The sequence below is a fragment of the Cervus elaphus genome, chromosome 22 (genome assembly GCF_910594005.1).
Source record: "Cervus elaphus chromosome 22, mCerEla1.1, whole genome shotgun sequence".
Taxonomy (NCBI): domain Eukaryota; kingdom Metazoa; phylum Chordata; class Mammalia; order Artiodactyla; family Cervidae; genus Cervus; species Cervus elaphus.
This window is the reverse complement of record NC_057836.1, coordinates 35,840,337-35,858,397: the sequence shown is the minus strand read 5'-3', so window position 1 is coordinate 35,858,397 and position 18,061 is coordinate 35,840,337. Positions and strand designations below refer to the sequence as shown.

General features: G+C 37.6%; 1 protein-coding gene across 3 annotated transcripts in view; it reads left to right on the top strand.

Annotated features, from left to right (window-relative positions):
• ITPR2 (inositol 1,4,5-trisphosphate receptor type 2) overlaps nucleotides 1–18,061 on the top strand; it is a 563,379-nt gene that overhangs the window by 257,057 nt on the left and 288,261 nt on the right. For all 3 annotated transcript variants that reach the window (XM_043881798.1, XM_043881799.1, XM_043881800.1), the window contains 4 exons: nucleotides 1,732–1,854; nucleotides 2,749–2,949; nucleotides 5,486–5,737; nucleotides 8,253–8,378. In XM_043881798.1, the coding sequence (XP_043737733.1) occupies nucleotides 1,732–1,854; nucleotides 2,749–2,949; nucleotides 5,486–5,737; nucleotides 8,253–8,378 (702 nt within the window). The remainder of the gene's footprint in view (nucleotides 1–1,731; nucleotides 1,855–2,748; nucleotides 2,950–5,485; nucleotides 5,738–8,252; nucleotides 8,379–18,061) is intronic.

Below are 18,061 nucleotides of genomic sequence, written 5' to 3'. Positions count from 1 at the left end.
TGTCTGTTTTTGTGCCACCATTCATACTGTTTGAATCACCGTAGCTTTGTAGTATAGTTTAAAATTAGGAAGCATGGTATCTCCAGCTTTGCTCTTCTTTCTCAAGATTGTTTTGGATATTAAGGGTCTTTTGTGGTTCCATATAAATCTTAGAATTATTTCTGTGAAAAATGCCACTGGGGTTTGCTCAGTTTTAATAACTAGATTGTTCATAAACAAGCAAAAATAGCATAAGGTGACAGCTTCAAGGAAATACCAATTCCAGTAGAATTTCCCCTGCCATTCTTCTGTACTGGCTGACTTTTCTGTGTGAATTGAGTGTTCCTGTGGCTGAAGTTGCTTTGATGTTTTTTCACTATGCGTGGACTACAAACATAAAAGAAAATAGTAGTATATTTTGAAATAAAAACTTCCTATTTTCAAGATGGGAATGGAGTTTTTGGACATAATTATTAGTCTAGTTAGTTCATCCCTATTTTAAATATGAGGAAATGAGTCTATTAATGGTCTTGTGCTGTTGGTTTAGTTATAGATGGCATAAAATTTAGACTCTCAGATTAGGAAACAAGAAAACAAGAAAACATTGAATTATCTTAATATAAACTGTGACTCAACATAAATCCATTTTGTGTGTCTGACAGTGACCACATGACCTAGCCTAAAAAAATTTTAGATTGTTTCAGTGATATTTTAAAAGATAACTTTTAAGAAGAAACCTTTGCATTCTTTGTGAGTTTTGAGACTCAGGTTTCTTATTGAAATTCTTATTAGCAATAAAGTACTTTATCATAGGACTTTGGGAAAAGACAGTGAATAAGGAAACAATTTAAGAGTATGTGTGCTAAGAAAGAGGGGGAGAAAGAGAATGGGGGGAAGAGGAGGGCGGAAAGCAAAGAGATAAAGGAAAAGAATGAGATGGAAAAAAGAGGCAAAGTAAGTAGCAAAAGAAGCAGGCACAGAGAAGGGAGAGTGGAGACTAGAAGGAAGGTCAGAAATACTGGGTTGGCCAACGTTTGTTCGAGATTATCATAAGCCGCTATGCGACAACCTGAATGAAATTTTTGATCAACTCAAATATGTATATTTACAGAGTGGGGAAGAGAGGGCAGGTGAGTGGAGAGAAGTGGGTGGGGGCAAATCAGCAGGATATGGGAATGAGAGCAGGAGAGAAGGAGCCAGAAGAGGAGGGATAAATGCCTGGAGAAGAAGAAAGGGAGGAGCTGGAGAAACAGGGGGATAGAGATGATGCAGAATGAGGAAGAACAGAAAGCAGAAGGATCAGGAAACTCCAGGTACACTGAAACACTGGAAGAAGGTAAATCAAAGAGAGGGAAGGAAAGAGAGGGATTGGAGGATGCAAGACAGAAGGGAACAGAACTGGGGAGAGTGAGGAGGGCAGAGAGAGAGGAACAGGAGGACGGAGGAGGTGTGGGGACAGATGAAGGGGAGAAGGGCAGCTTTGTACAGAGATGGGAAATTGTAGTGAACAAGTAGGAAGATTGGGGAGAACGAGAAATGGACTGTGAAACAAAAAGGGGAGCAGAACAGATAATAGAATGAAGATGAGGGGAGAGACATCTGCAAAATGGGGAGAGGTGTGGACACAGAAAGGAGACCGTAAAACACTGAAGAAAACAGAGGAAAAAATGCACGTGTGAAAAAACATATTCTTTGGTAGTATTTTTGCTCTGTGTGTTTCTTTGTATCACATACTACTTTTTAAACTTCCAGAACGATGAGAAGATGAATGAAGTAATGAATCTGGCTCACACATTTCTGCAGAATTTCTGTCGGGGAAATCCACAGAATCAAGTTCTCCTCCATAAACATCTGAATTTGTTCTTAACCCCTGGTGTAAGTATTTGAGTGACTTCTAATATTTATAGTATTTTTAGTAAAGTGTCCATGTCATTTCTTTTGGCAACATTAATGGATAGAATTTTATTCATCTTTGTGCATGTGTGCGTGCTAAGTCATTTCAGTTGTGTCCAACTCTTTGTGACCCCATGGGCTGTGGTTCGCCAGGCTCCTCTGTCCATGGAATTCTCGAGACAAGAATACTAGGGTGGGTTGCCATGCCCTCCTCTAGGGGATCTTCCCTACCCAGGGATTGAACCCATATCTCTTAAGTTTCCTACGTTGGTGGGCAAGTTTGTTGCCACTAGTACCACCTGGGAGGCCCCATATTCATCTTCATCACCTCAATTTATTCCTTGTAGGGGCTGCTTCTCCTGAAAGTGAGTATCTTTCCATTAAGGGAACATTTAAAGAAACTTGAAAAATTACACAAATCTTACCTGCAGATGGCAACTTCACTTTTATGTCCACAGTTAGGAAAAAGATAAGGTACAGCAAAGACTAAGTGTGATGCCCCGAGTAAGTAAATATGAAAAACTCGAAGGTGGAGTTACCTCTGCTCTGTAAATCATGTGTCAGCCAATACTAAGGAAGAGCCATGTTTGAATAGTACATGATTAAATTAATCTCACGAATATTGTTGCCAACATGTTGACCTTTATAATAAGCTCCCTTTTCCAACTAAATTCCTTTGGGAGCTCAGTTTTTTTATTTTATTTTTTAAATGCTGAATAATCTCATTGCATTTTGTGCAAGAGTTGCACAGGAAACTCACTACAGTTTTGCATAAAATAGAAAAGTGATCACAAGCCAGGTAATTGGTCTAAGTATTACTGTAAAATAGAAAATTGATCTTGTCAGAATTACAAGGGCACATTCCTCTGTGTGTAGCTCCTTGAAGCAGAAACCATGCGGCACATCTTCATGAACAATTACCATCTGTGCAATGAAATCAGCGAGAGGGTTGTCCAGCACTTCGTGCACTGCATTGAGACACACGGCCGCCACGTGGAGTACCTAAGGTTTCTGCAGACGATCGTCAAAGCAGATGGTAAATACGTGAAGAAATGCCAGGATATGGTAATGACCGAGGTATGTTCTCAGTTTGCATTTTACCAGCTTCACATAAACATTATGCTCAAGTACATGTTTTCTGTTAATTTTGAGTGAAAAAAATCCCTCAACAACATAGGTTTGGAAAATAATTTGAGTACAACTACTTAAGCAGTAATGTATTTTGCTTAGGTCTAGGGAAGTGACATAAGTTGATGTTATAATTTTCTAGGAGTGTATTTTTCTTTTTAAGCCTTAATGAATTTGTGTATTTTAAATAATGGGTAAAATCCTATGAAATGTTATAGATTATTTAGAATGAAAGTGATTACATTTTATATTTTTAAGTTTCAAAATATAACAAAAATGAATTAAACTCTGCTTTTCGAGTGCCTTTATTACTGTGTTCCTGTGATCATAGAATGGATGTTCTTTGCTACTATTTACAGAGGGCTTTGAAGGAAGTGAAATTAATAGAAATTATCTGTCAGTGATTTTTTTACATTTGGAAGCTCAGCTATTCAGAGTCAGTTAAAAATTTAAGAAAAGCAAACGGATGAGGTACTCCATTTATTTTGCCCTCTTCGTTATGATATTTCTCACTGAGCCAGATTTATACAGTGAATGAGTTACTTACTAGGAACCAAGTGATACTTTGGAGAATGCATGCCTATGTGCTCTAAGTCACTTCAGTTGTGTCTGACTCTTTGCAGCCCTATGGACTGTAGCCTGCTAGGATCCTCTATCCATGCGATTCTCAAGTCAAGAATGCTGGAGTGGCTTGTGATGCCCTCCTCCAGGGGATCTTCCTGACTCAGGGATTGAACCCATATATATCTTTTATGTCTCCTGCATTGGCAGGCGGGTTCTTTACCACTAGCACCACCTCGGAAGCCTACTTTGGAGAATACTTTGAGCTTATGTGGGTAGATCATTACTCTGTGACCTAATTTCTCTAAAGGGGCCTGTGTGGATTAGGGCAGCTTTCAACCATCTACAAACAGTTACCTAGTGGATTATATTGATTTGGGGAATTTTCATAATTATACACTTTAAATTTGGGATGGGAGTAATTTCTTTATTGTTACAATGTGAGTCCCTCTTGCCCCATAGAAATTTCAAAGTTAATTCAGTGTAAAGTCCTGAATTTTTAATGTAAATTATTGTTATTACACATTTAAGGAGAATTTTAAATTTGTAAAATTTACCTATCTGTATTTGCATTCACATTAGTTCTCTTTTGCCTAGAAATGTGGCAATTAATTTGATTTTGGAAAATCATCATGGAAAGAATTAAAATGGGAAAGCAGCAAATAGTTGAGTCCAATGGCATTTATTAGGTGACGTGTTTCTACATGTGAAGAAATATTTATAATTTTATGTTAATATATACATTTTTGACACAAATACATTCTCTTTCAACAAAACTTTCAGTGTAAGCCAGTTAATTGTCTTATCAATTTAAATATGTTATCAATTCAAATAAAATAGAGAAAAAATTATGTAATCTGTGTTACCTACCAAAATATTTCCCACTGGGGGTAGAAAATTGGTACTAGAATAGGCAAAAAGAATTGAGGCCAGCGCAGGTCCTGACCTGTCTGTGGTTTGGGGTTGCTATCTGCCTCATAAAGCAAAGTAGAGGGTTTGTCTCCTGGGAAGACAAAAGTTGTCTTCTCTGCAGAAGCCTCTTACATAGCTAGCCTGGGCACCTTTCAGGAATAGGAGGGTGAGAATTGAGACCTCATGAGGCTGGGTTTTCAGTTGAGGGAGACAGAGAAGATAGCAGTGATAGTCTGGAGTGGAGTGTTTTTACTTCCAGAACTCATCACTGTTAACTCAGCCTGGGCTTCACGGCAATCAAAGTGGATTCCTTAATAAAATAATACTGTTTTCCCCCCAAATAGACAATAAGACATTATGGTGATTTAGCAATAAAATTACATCCTCCTGGAAACTCCACTTTAGTTAGTTTGTTATACAAACAAAACAGGAAGGAAAATTTATTTCCTAGAAGCCCCTACTTATTCATTCTTTGTCTCTCTCTCTCTCTTTTTTAAGCTTGTATTTTTCTATTTCTCTGCTTTTACCTACATTCCCTACTGATATTCTTGTAGAGTTACATTTGGTTACGTGTACTTGCTTACTTACTCCATCGCTATTGAAGGGGATGGGGATATTTTACTTCACAGTAAAATGAGACTTACGAGATTTCTCATACTTGGCAATGGCATCTACCGTTTGAAGTTAAAGAAAGTAACTTTATTGGAGTATTTTGCAGGCTTAATTTCAGTGGCTAACTCATTGAACAGCTTCCAATCATCTGTGTCATTTATTCTCAAAGCCACGCACCTCTCCCATATTTCCTCAACTGGTTTTGATGACTTTCATAATTAATCACTTCACACATGAATAGAATCTTTTTGCCATCCTGCTTTGGTATAGTTCTGCTTTTGCAATGTTATCTGTATTTTTACAAAGATATGCATGTGTTTCCACATAGACCAAGCCTTTGGACATAACTGCAAGGATGAACATTTGGACTGTTATATAGACTCTCTTATTATCATTTCAGTTGATAAATGGGGGTGAAGATGTGCTGATATTTTACAATGATAGAGCATCATTTCCCATCCTTCTCCATATGATGTGTTCAGAGAGAGACCGAGGGGATGAGAGTGGCCCCTTAGCCTACCACATCACCCTCGTGGAGCTGCTGGCAGCATGCACAGAGGGGAAAAATGTCTACACTGAAATCAAGTGCAATTCCCTTCTGCCCCTGGACGACATAGTGAGGGTGGTGACCCATGATGACTGCATCCCTGAGGTAAGCCTGGCAAAAGCTTAGCAGCTATAGAGTTGTTTTTAATTTCTAGTAAGTGCCAGAAGTCCTCCTATGGTTATTTATAATGAGATAACACACTTAGTCACAGAATAGTACCTAGGTATATAATTAGGGAAATTTAAAAATCATTAAAACTTACTTTTTTGTTCTACAAGGGACTATGAAAGTTGATAAACCTTTTAAGAGTATAGCCACTGTTAGTTTTCTAGAAATTCCACTATAGAAATTTCTAGGTATGATATTGTGATCAGACTTAAACATTTACTTGTAACTTCTAGTATGTTTTGAGCATAAAACAGATGCTTCATAAATAGCTCACAGTCATCAATAGAGGCTAGAATGGTGCTCAGGACCACTATTAGATTCTCTAGGTTTACCTTTGCTTTATGGAATAGATGCTTTCTTGGAAACATGGACACATATTTTGTTTTATTCATACATCATCTTTTACCCTCCATCCTAGTTTGGCATGACAGGCAGGGAAAAAACTCATTAGAGACTGGTTGTCTGCCAGGTGCATTAATGAAGCTTCCAGGAATGTATATGACAATAATTTCTTTTTTTCTACTGTTCTAGTATATTGTTGCAAAGTTTATAAATGTGTGATATGCTAAATCCAAACATTTTAAATCACAGTAACTTTAAAAGATATCAGGTTAGGTTAATTTTCCTATTTTCAAATAGTCCTGCATAGTGATGGACTTGAAAGTATTTTTTTTATGAAATTTTGTAGGATTGCTAACACCTCAAACCAAGAATGCTTCATGCCTTGGTTGTTTTGAAGTAAGGTAGCAAAGAAAGGAAGCATAGTGTGGTGATTAAATTGTAGGTTCTATCTTTATTTGAAGTCCTGATTATGGCCAGTCAGTTCCCTCTGACATAGCACTCTAACCTCTTATATTCACCTGCTTCACCCCTCTTCATCCTTTAGGTTCTGATTCAAGTATTACTTCTTCAAAGAAGACCCTCCTGGCTTCTAGTTTTAGAGCCTATAAGAGTCTACAATTTGAAATTTGACATTTGAATTTTATTGATTAACAAATGTCTATAGTCTTTTCATTCTTTACCAAGATTATAAGCTCAGTGAGAGTAACAGTTGGGTCTATTTATACTTACCATTATATTCTCTGAGCCTGGGCCTACATTTAATAAATATGTTTTGAGTGAGTGAGTGAATGGGTTGAAGAATGAGTCAGAATCTTGGATCGGTTACTTCCTACCTGTGTGACTGATTCCAACAGGTTACTTAACCTTTCTCATTGTCAGTTTACATAGTTTTGAGTGAAATAACTATAGTCTATATCTGGTAGAATTGCTGGGGAATTAAATTAAGATATTGCAGAATCTCCAGAATGCTGAGATTCTGACGCCTCCTTACCCTGTAATGTAGCCTTGGCACAAGCACCGTGTGGTTGAAGGTTTTAGACCTCAGTCAAGTAGTGATAGCTTCTAAGGCCATAAAAGCTGGCCTTGTATTCCTATTGGTTCTAACTTGGATTCTATGAATCCTCTGAAACTGTTTACCTGATTTTTTAATATATGTGATTTTTACTGGGGAGATTAACAGCCTTCATCACATTTTCATAAAGAGAAAGAGGAAAGACAAGGAGAGAGAAAAAAAAAAGAGGAAAGAAAGAAAAACAAAAACTATTGTCCTATGCACTTTAGTAATGGTATAAGTTGGTGAGACTCATCCCAGTCTCTTATGAGAAGTTTTGCTAAATCTGGAAAGAAACTTCAATACATCTTAAAATAATACCATTTTTTTTGGTAAACTGTGAGCCTGCTTCTTCTCAGAAATAGCAGTTTAATTGTTTTTGAATGGCAATACAGATTATTTAGTCAACATATTTAATCGTTGTATTAGATCTCTCCTGGTTGCAATGGGCAGAATTTAGACTTGTTTAAATTTTAAAAGGAAATTTTATATATTGGCTCCAGTATTTGGAAATTTGAAGGATGGTTGTTCAGATGAGTCAAGAGGTTCAAGCAGTGTCAGGGTTCCATCTATCTTTTGTTCCTTTTCCTTTGTGGTTTTGCCTCACGCCCTTTTTTTCTGAGCATAATTTTCCTCTGCACACCCAGAGAAGAGGCATCTTGGGGCAGGTTTACCTTGTTCCATTTGACAATGAGAGAGAGAGAGAAAGAGGATGAATATGAATGAATGAATGACAGAGACAGAGAGGGGAAAAGGAGGTGGGGAGAGAGAGAAAGGGAACACTGGTGTCTCAAATATGTTAAACTTGGTTTACATGAAGTTCACATTCTCACACCAATCACTGGGCCCACGGGAACAGAATACTAGGTCATGTGTTTACCCTGGGCCAGGGGATGAAACAGTAAAAGAAAGGAGACAGGCATGCTCTCTGGGTAGACACAAATCATACTATAATTTACTATAGGAAATAAGAGTTTTATTTAACTGTTCCTAATAGATATTTGAAAATGAAAAATGTAGAAAAAACTTACTTTCTTTTATATTTGAAACTTGGCACAGGTTAAAATTGCTTATGTGAATTTTGTTAATCACTGTTACGTTGACACAGAAGTGGAAATGAAAGAAATCTACACAAGTAACCACATTTGGAAATTATTTGAGAACTTCTTGGTGGATATGGCAAGGGTAAGTTATGCTTTGACCATTAAATGCTGCTTCATGTTTAGTAAGGCTGTGGATGTAGCTTTTGACTAAATAGAATCAAGCAGCTATTAATAGATGAAAACTTAAAATTAAACCCGCTATGTTTGGATGTCATCTGTTATATTCAAAAAGTTGTGACTGAGTTTCATAAGACTGTGAGTGAGATTTAATGAGTTAATATACACAAAATGCCATTACAGTGTATATGGCAACAAGGTGTTCATTTTCATTTTTACCACTGATTGTATTGGTCTATTAGTAAACAGAATTTTAGTAGCCATCTTACATTGGTTAGAGAAGGTATTTGGCAGAGATCAATTTATTCAGCCTCATGTCAATTACAAACTGTAGGTGGAAGAAATCTCACGATATCTTGACTATGGCTTTCAGGCAGGTGGGTACTTGACCATACTGTTTGGAACCTAACACTGCCCACTGTTGCTTATGAGAGTGTGTTCCAGTGATTGAATCATCTGATGTTTTTACTCATGTCAGCCAAAATGCAGTCTGCTTTTTACTTTGAGTCCATTTTCTCATGTTTGGCTTTTTTTGAGGGTTGGGAAGGACACGTGTAGCTGGTTGGCATTTTCTGGATGTTGTCTAGCATATGTTTTTGTTCTGTTAATATTGACTGAATGAATGAAGAAAGGAAAGACGGAATCTTTGATAGCACTTAATTTTAGTTAGTATATCTTATGCCCCTTTTAAGCATGCTGAATTATCAAAATGTCCAAACTCTATTATTTTAGGTTTTCTTTTTTTTTACAGGGGGCTGGGGATCTTCTCCAGTTTCCCCTTTAAAATTGTGGGACGTACTGTTCAACGAAGGGTTTCACTAATAGAAGATAATGTATAGCTAAATCCTTAGACCTGTTATGACTTACGGTGGCCTGTCCCAGTCCTTTGGCCTCCTACATTCCTGAGTGCTGTAGTTTACATGGGTCTCACTAAGATGTACTGAAGATGTAGTGAAGGAGGGTGGTTAATGGAGTCCACATGGATGGATGCTGATTTTATCCATTATCTCACTGCCTCCTTACAGTTCTTTCTGGAAGGAGGAAGGACAAAGGGGATACAATGAAACTACTGCAGACCCAGACATCCAGGACCAATCTTAGATAATAGAATCAATCACATATTCTAGTCCAGGCACTCTTATAGTTAGTCAGGGTTAGCAGGTGGAATGTGTTTATTTCGACTTTGGTGTGGGGTGGTATGTTCAAGCTCCACTGTGTTCACACGTGTGTGAAGTAAGGCAGTTCCTGTTTTACTTTATTTCTGTAGACTTTCAAAGCCACGCATTCCCTTCCTCAGGTGGACCTGCACCTGTGGAGGAGTGATCCTGTTTTACACAGCTCTTACATACCACTTGTATTTACCCTTGTGACCTTGTGAAAGCACTTCTAAATGACTAGCCACGAGCATCTCTAGAGACCTTGGAGTGAACAACGGTTTACATGCTGATGGCTGAGGTTTAAAATTGCATGTGCGGGAACATAATAAAAATATTGCAGACTGATTTGCAGATTTGCACGGTGCCCCGGACTAAAGATAAGGTTGAAAAGACCAGAGTCACTCTCTAGATAGCACGAGCTGCAAAGCAACAGGATTTTTATTTTTAAACCAAAGAAAACTAATGATAACTGTCATTGATCATGCAACCTTGGGAACGGTCTTTCCATTGATGTGTTTATTCATAAGGCTAAGGGGTACATTTTTTTTTTTAAGTGTATGTGTAGGCAGGATTTTTATTTTATTTTGATTAAGTAGACATAGTGTTATTAGTATTAAAGGCTTTAAGGGAATTTCAGGATCTTCTTGGTCTATTCAGTCCTTATGTCTAACCACAATAGCTTAACTATATTGCAGAAAGCATTTTTTCTTTCCTTCTTGTTTCTCTCCCTCTTGTTTATATGTAAAGCAAGACTCTCTTATCCCCTCATTGAGAAAGACAAGGAATCACCCTTCTTATGTCAGGGAAGGGACAGGAAACCTGACTTTCAATATCTAGGATTTGTCTTTCTCCCCTTGAAGCAAGTTTAAGGAGCTACCACACACTTTCAAATTTTAAAAAAAAAAAAAAGGGGTAAGTAAGTAGAATGTGGCCTTTTAGGCAAATTTTCAGTTCAGTAGAGCAGTAATTCTCAAACTTTAGTAAGCAGCAGAATTACGTGGAGAGTTTGATAGAACACAGATTGCTGGACCCCACCCCCATAGTTTCTGATTCAGTAAGTGAAAGTCTTTGCATTTTTAACAAGTTTTCAGGTGATCCTGAAGATGCTGGTTTAGGGACCACACTTTGATAATCACTGCAGTAGAGAAGGGTTGTTAAGACTAGGCACTTTAAAGGCATTAGCCAGACCAGAGTTAAAATTTAGATTCTGCCTCTTTTTTTTATTATTTCTTTTTACTTATTTTAATTGGAGGCTAATTACTTTAGATTCTGCCTCTTAATAGCTCAGTTATCTTGTTGGACAAGACACCTACCCCTCTGACACTGAATTTCCTTATTTGTAAAATCAATACAATAATAATGCATTCTTTATAGTGTTACTAGGAGGATTCAATGAGATAATGGGTATATAGGTCTTAACAGAGGCATGGCATTTAGTAAGAGAGTTGGTACTATCATCCATTTTATCCATATCGTGGTAACTTCACTGGTATTATTAAAAGGTTATATGTAGCCTTTAAAGCAATTTCAAGTAGTTTCCACAAGACCCAATAATAATATGGAGGATGACCTGAATGAGGACCACCCAACACAGGCAAGACCCAGAAACCATGTTGGTGAAGCTGGATGCAGGCAACAGCAACCTGATGTAGAGATGGACTAAATTCAGGTGTTATCGCAAAGTTATGGAATCCTGGGACAACTGATTTCCATCACTGAGACAAGGTGAAGGTCACCTGGAGGAAAGGTATTTGGTGAATTGGACCTGAAGAACCATAGAATCTCAGGGCTGAAAGAAACTGGCAGTCCTGCAGTTCAGTGTTCAGTACCTGCCTGTATATTTCCATTAACAGTGACCTTAGTCTTCTTTTTTTGGGGGGAGACCATTGGTTTCATTACTAGAAAACTTTACTTGTTAAAAGGCCTTATATTGATCCAAATTTTTACGTTATAATTTTTTACCTGTTTTTCCTTTCGTAGCAACATCAGACGATTCATTTCAGAAAAGATGTGGGTTTTTGCTAGTCTCCTTGTTAGTGATCTAGTTTGAAATGATAAAGGTGTACAGCTTAGAGGAACTTACGATCACCTAGGTTGACCTGATAATTTTGCTCCCAAGTTCCCGAGAGATTAATTTGCTAGCATAGGGTGTCTTGCCTGGCTGGTAACAGAACTGGAAGGCCTGCGGGTGCTGAATCCAGGGTTCTTCACAGAGTAACTTCTCAAGTATGTCATGATGGCTCTCATGTCTCCTACTGTTTTCTCCATGACTTTCAGTGGTTCCTCTTCTATTAAGATTTCTGGGCTTCTTTGCAGTACACTTTTGAATTCTAATTTGTTAGTGTTTTAAACATGGCATTCAGGATGGGACCCAGTGCTTCAGTCGGGGTTCAACTAGCACACATATGTATGTGTGTGCGCATGGGCACCGGCTCAGTCGCTCAGTTGTGTCTGACTGTTTGCAACCTAGACTGTCTAGCCTGTCAGACTCCTCTCTCCATGGAATTTCTTCAGGCAGGAATATTGGAGGGGGTTGCCATTTCCTCTTCCAGGGGATCTTCCTGACCCAGGGATCAAACCTGCATCTCTGTGTCTCTTGCATTAGCAAGCAGATTCTTTACCTCTAGTTCCACCTGGGAAGCCCAAGCCAGCACAAGACTGATGATTAAAAATTTGGAGAGCAATCCTGTTTAAAAGGCAATTGAAATATTAATGTGCAGGGGCCCTCATGCCACCTTCTACCTTTGTCTTCATGTTTCTCAGGAGTCAGCACCACCGAGTTCCTTTTGTTTTCTCTTGGTAAAGTTCTCTAAAGAGTCCCTTAATTAGTATATTTCATGTTCCTGTTTGTACTCCTTTGTCTTTTATCTTGTTAAGACCCATGTAAGAAAAGTTTTCCGAAAGACAGTTTTTACTAAACCAAATGTGTTTAGTTTTAATTTTTATTATTTTTAAAAAAATTTGTTTATTTGCATTGGCTTGTTTCATATACTTGTTCCATTCTGATTTTCTCACAGAACCGGCATTTGTGTCCTGTAAATACACCAGATTTAGACAGACAGCAAAGCTGTTAGGCCTATGAAAAGTTGTTTTACTGTCTTTTAGAGAGAGCATTTAACAACAGCCCACTTTGATTTCTGTGTCAGCGCATCTGAAATCGGTGTTTGTAAGGCAGAAATGCTTTTCTTTGCTTCGTAACTGATTGTTGTTGCGAAGTCAGGAGATTTGAGTCATATTAGAAGGTACATGGAGAGGGGTGAGCTGTGGTTAGTGTTAGCCGCAGACTATTTTTCCTTTTGAAGATGTTCCCAATTTTGCTATCAATTCCAAGATTCTCTAATGGTCAACAGTACGCTAAGTGATGTACTGGCAGATGAAATTAGACTGAGGAATAACTTAGAGACACACCTGGCACAGTGTCATGTCATGTCATTGCCTCTTCAAACGCTGCTTAACAAGACAAATCAGAGTATTTCATTTCCAAGTAGATCACTTGAGCATTTTCTCCCTTTGGCTTACCAAATAGGTAGGAAATGACAGTAAAGATAAAATGTATATGTACTTTTAAACACCCTTTCCAGGTTCTCTAATTTGATAGAATTGAATAGGTTTTCTTTGCTTTGATGAATTGATTCCATCATTTTCTTCGTTGGTTTTTAAGTTGAATGAGCCATTGAAAAGTCTCATTCTAAGGCCTTCTTTTTAAAATTAATTTGTTTTTGGTTTTGGCTGTGGGCTACTCTCTAGTTGTGGTGTGTGGGCCTCTCTCATTGCTGTGGCTTCTCTTGTTGCAGAGCATGGGCTCAAGGTCACATGGACTTCGGTAGTTGTGACTCTCAGGCTCTAGGTGTGCGGGCTCAGTAGTTGTGACACATGGGCTTAGTTACCCCGTGGTATGTAGGATCTTCCCGGATCAGGGATCAAACTCAAGTGCCCTGTATTAGCAGGCAGATTCTTAACCACTGGACCACCAGGGAAGTCCCTTCTAAAAAGCCTGTTGGATAGCATCACTGACTCAATGGATATGAGTCTGAGCAAAATCCAAGAGATAGTGGAGGACAGGGAAGCCTGGCATGCTGCAGTCCATGGGGTTACAGGGTGTCAAATATGGATTAGCAATTGAACAACAGCTAGCGCTGCAGGCAAGTGAAGAATGCAAGTATTCTGTAAGTATTATTTTGTGTGTAGCACCATTCCCTCAGTTGTAATTCTGCTTTTCAACTTTCATGCTGAATTTATAATGGTGGTGCCCATGTGGCGGGAACGCTTGTTTGACTCTTCTTCACTGGTGATTGGTTGGCCCAAGTCCTGCACAGTACTTTCTACTCTTCAAGTCATCATCAGTATTTATAATAGTTGATCGGTTCCTCCTTGAAACATGTCCTCACTTGGCCCCCAGGGTATCAGTCCTGCTCTCGGCCTTCTACTTCACCAGGCCACTCCTTCTCAGTCTCCTTTGCTATTTCCTCTGAATCTTCCTAGCTTCTAAATATTGAAGTGTGCCAGGCTCAGACCTTAAACTAGCTCCCTCCTGTCTCCACAGTCACTTGCTTGCTGTTTTCATCTGCTCTTGTAACTTTAATCCCAGGCTGGTTGAAGCTTGGGTCGTTCCTCTTATAGTCTCACATATCTTACTGCCCACGTGACATCTCCAGTTGGCAATTGAACCTCAAACTCTTCACTCACTTTCATGTCCCACTAAAAATTAATTCCTCTTCAAGTCTTTTGCATCTCAGTAAATGGCAATGCCATCATTCATTCTAGGCATTCAGGCATAAACATCTTGATGTCATCTGTAAATCTTATTTTCTTGCTCTTAAATTTAATCCTTTAGCAAACTCTGCAAGCTCTAACCTTAAAATATTCAAAATCTGACTACCTCTGAATACTTTGAACATTGCCACCCTGCACCAGAGTACCATTAACTCTCATCTGGATAATTGCTGTAGCTGTTTTTCTGGCTTCTTCTCTTGCCCCCTCTCTTCATCTTTTCTCTATACAGCAGCCATAATGCTTAAAAAAGAGGAAGAACATTGGTTCAGGTTCCTCCTCTGCTCAGACTCCTCACAGAGTAAAATCAGTATAAGATTAGACTCTCCTCTCTTCAATGACCACCCCCAACCTCACCCTGGCTTCCCACCGTCCTCTTGTTCTCCCCTTGCCTAGCTCTCTTGCATCTGGTGGCCTCCTTGCTGCTCCTCACATATGGCAAACTCACTCCCTTCTCAGCATCTCTGCATCTGCCTGGGATGTACTCATCTCCAGGTACCCTCCATCCTCATGACTTCTTTGAGGTCCCTCCCCTACTTAAAGTCTTCAGAGAGGCTTTGGATGACTTCCTGATGTTAAGTAACAATCTCTTCCTTCTGTACCCTCTTCTTGAGCTTAATTTTTCTTTTTAAAAATTTTATCTATGTATTTTTGGCTGCACTGGATCTTTGTTGCTGCAAGTGGCCTTTCTCTAGTTGCGGCAAGTGCAGGTTACTCTTCCTTTTGGTTCACAGACTTCTCATTGTGCTGGCATCTCTTATTGCCGAGCATTAGCTCTACGTGCTGGGGCTTCAGTAGTTGCCGCTCTTGGGTTTGGTTGCTCCGTGGCACGTGGGATCTTTCTGGACCAGGGATCGACCCATGTCCTCTGTATTGGCAGGCACATTCTCAACCACTGGTCCACTGGGGAAGTACTGCTTCATTTTTCTTTATACAACTTATCCTTACCTGATTTTTTTTTAATGTATTTGTGTTTGTTTCTGCTTCAACACAAGAAGGACAGAGATTTTGTATGGTTCACTGCTGCGTATCTGACCTGGAACAGCGTCTTATACATAACAGATATTCGGTATTTGTGTTATTATTTATTTAGACTGCACTGCGTATCTTGGGGAATCCCAGTTCCTCAACCAGGGACTGAACCCGGGCCAGGGCGATGACAGCATCAAGTGCTGACCACTAGACTGCCAGGGACCTCCCAATTTTTGTGGAATGAATAAATAAATGTCATATGAAGTTGAAAATACTTAAAAAGTGAATCTGAAAAAAATGTGGTTTTAGCACAGAATTAAATGGGCATATCAACTGAATGGAATAAATAGCCAGAAAATGATTTTTATTTATGTAAGATTTATGATATAATAACTAATCACCTATTAGTAGGGAAGCGATGGGTAATTTTCAGTGATTAGCAAACTTTTTTTTGTCAAGAGAGGGATAGTTAATATTTTAGCTTTTCAGGCTCCTATCACAACTCTTATAATAATTACTGAAGGGAAAGGAGCCATAGACAAATGTAAATGAATAGATATGGCTAGATTTGACCCATGGTAGTTTGCCTACCCCTGGATTATTAAATTAGTAATAATAAACTTCATCAGGCTAGTGATTTTTATATATTTTGTTGTTCACTGATAGATCCCAGGTACCCAGAATAGAATAAGGCATAGAATAAGGGCATTCAATAAAAATTGTTGATTTGAACTAAATCAAAATGACATTTGGAGACCTGGCTATTTGGGATGAAATGAACTTAGTTCCTGTCCTTACATCATATAATTGTATAAATTGCAATAGATAAATGTGAAACAATAAAAATGGTTGGATGTGTAGGTGTATATTTATCTGTCTTTGGATGAGAGTGTTATTTCTAAGCATAAATACAGTAGACAAAATTAGCTATGAAAAAAGCATTTCCCTATTTGAAAATGTAAAACATATATATATGCATATATATACACACACATATATATATATATCAACATCATAAAAATAAAAGAACATAAAAATAAAAAAGTTACCCTACATTAGAAAATGGCTCATAACCTTTACACAGAAAACATATATATGTAGTGATAAGAAAAATACGAGTAATCTAATGATAAAATGGGCCTAATCCAGGCATTTCCTGGGTTACATACAAGTAAATCCCTGAAAAAATAGTCAACTATTAATAACTTAAAAAAATACAAAGGAAAATAAGATCTAATTTATAACTATCAAAGTATAAAAATAAAAAGATAAAAGGATAATACTAAATATTGGTTCACATTTCTTGCTGATGAGAGTAAATTTATGCCATCTTTTGGAAAAACATTTTTGTAGTACATAAAAAAAACCCTTCATATCTTTTTAATGTGTCAAGTAATTTACCTTCCAAGAATCTGTCCTCAGGAAATAATTAACAATGATAGCAAGGACTTATGGTCAAGAAAGTTCAACATACTTTTATAATAAAATACAGTAGGAAATAATTTACATATTTAATTAATAGGGAAAGGGTTCAACAAATTATGATATATCTGCAAGATTGAAGATATAGTGTCACTGTGACTATTTTTTGAAGATTTTTAATGATACGAGAATGCTAATGATTGAGTAATGAGTATAAGAAGGAGAATAAAAAGCTGATTATCCAGGATTATTTCAATTATGTAAAATATATAGGGCAGAGCAAGAAGATTAGAAGAAAAGATTCTGAGATGTTAACCATGGTTTTGTCCGGATTTTAGAATTGTGGATAATTTTTGTTTTCCATTTTGTGTTTTTCTATTTTGTTACAGGGTTCCTACATTTGCTATCTTAACATCAATATATGTTGTCTTTTTTAAAAATGAATTTAAAATTCTAAGAAAGCCAATTGAGTATAGGCACAGATGACTCACATAAAAAGGAAATATAAAAAGCAAATGTTTGAAAAAGTTTTGGCCTCATAAATAAAAGAATGCAAATTAAAATAAATATGAGATATTACCTGAGATATTTACAAAAACATTTTTACTGCCTATGGAGGAATGAAAAATGACTTTAAGATTTGTATTCCTTGGTCTGTATGATCAAAGGTATGTTACTGGTATGAGCTGCCCTATCTGATAGGTTAATAATTTGCCACATTTAAATTTTAATTTTAGCTAGATAAAATAGAATAAAAGAGATTTTTCTGGCAGTCTAGTGGTCAGAACTGAGCCTTCCAATACAGGGGGTGCAGGTTTGATCCCTGGTTAGGGAGTTGAGATCCCACATGCCTTGTGGCCCGAAAGTCAAAAAACATAAAACAGAAGCAATATTGTAACAAATTCAATAAAAACTTAACAAAATAGAAAAAAAATCCATTTCAAGTGCTCAGTAAGCACATGCCTAGTGGTTACTATCTTGAACATGCCAGATATAGTTTTCTATCATTGCAGACAGTCCTAGGGACAGGGCTGCTGCAGCATATATATGATAACTTATTTAGCTCACTTTGTCATCTTTGAAAGATATCAATCACTTTTAGAGCACAAGAGAGAAGGGACATCATATATAAAAGAGGAGAAGTTTCAGAAATAATTATATCTAGAAATTACACTTAATATTAATTTGTTCAGCCAACAGTTTTAAATGCCTACTGTGTGTCTGTCTGTGGAGACAGATTTTTACTTGCTCTTCCCCCAGAAACTTCCATGGCTATTTCCTCAGTTCTTTGTTAAAATGTGGCCTTATACAGAGACATTCTCCAAGC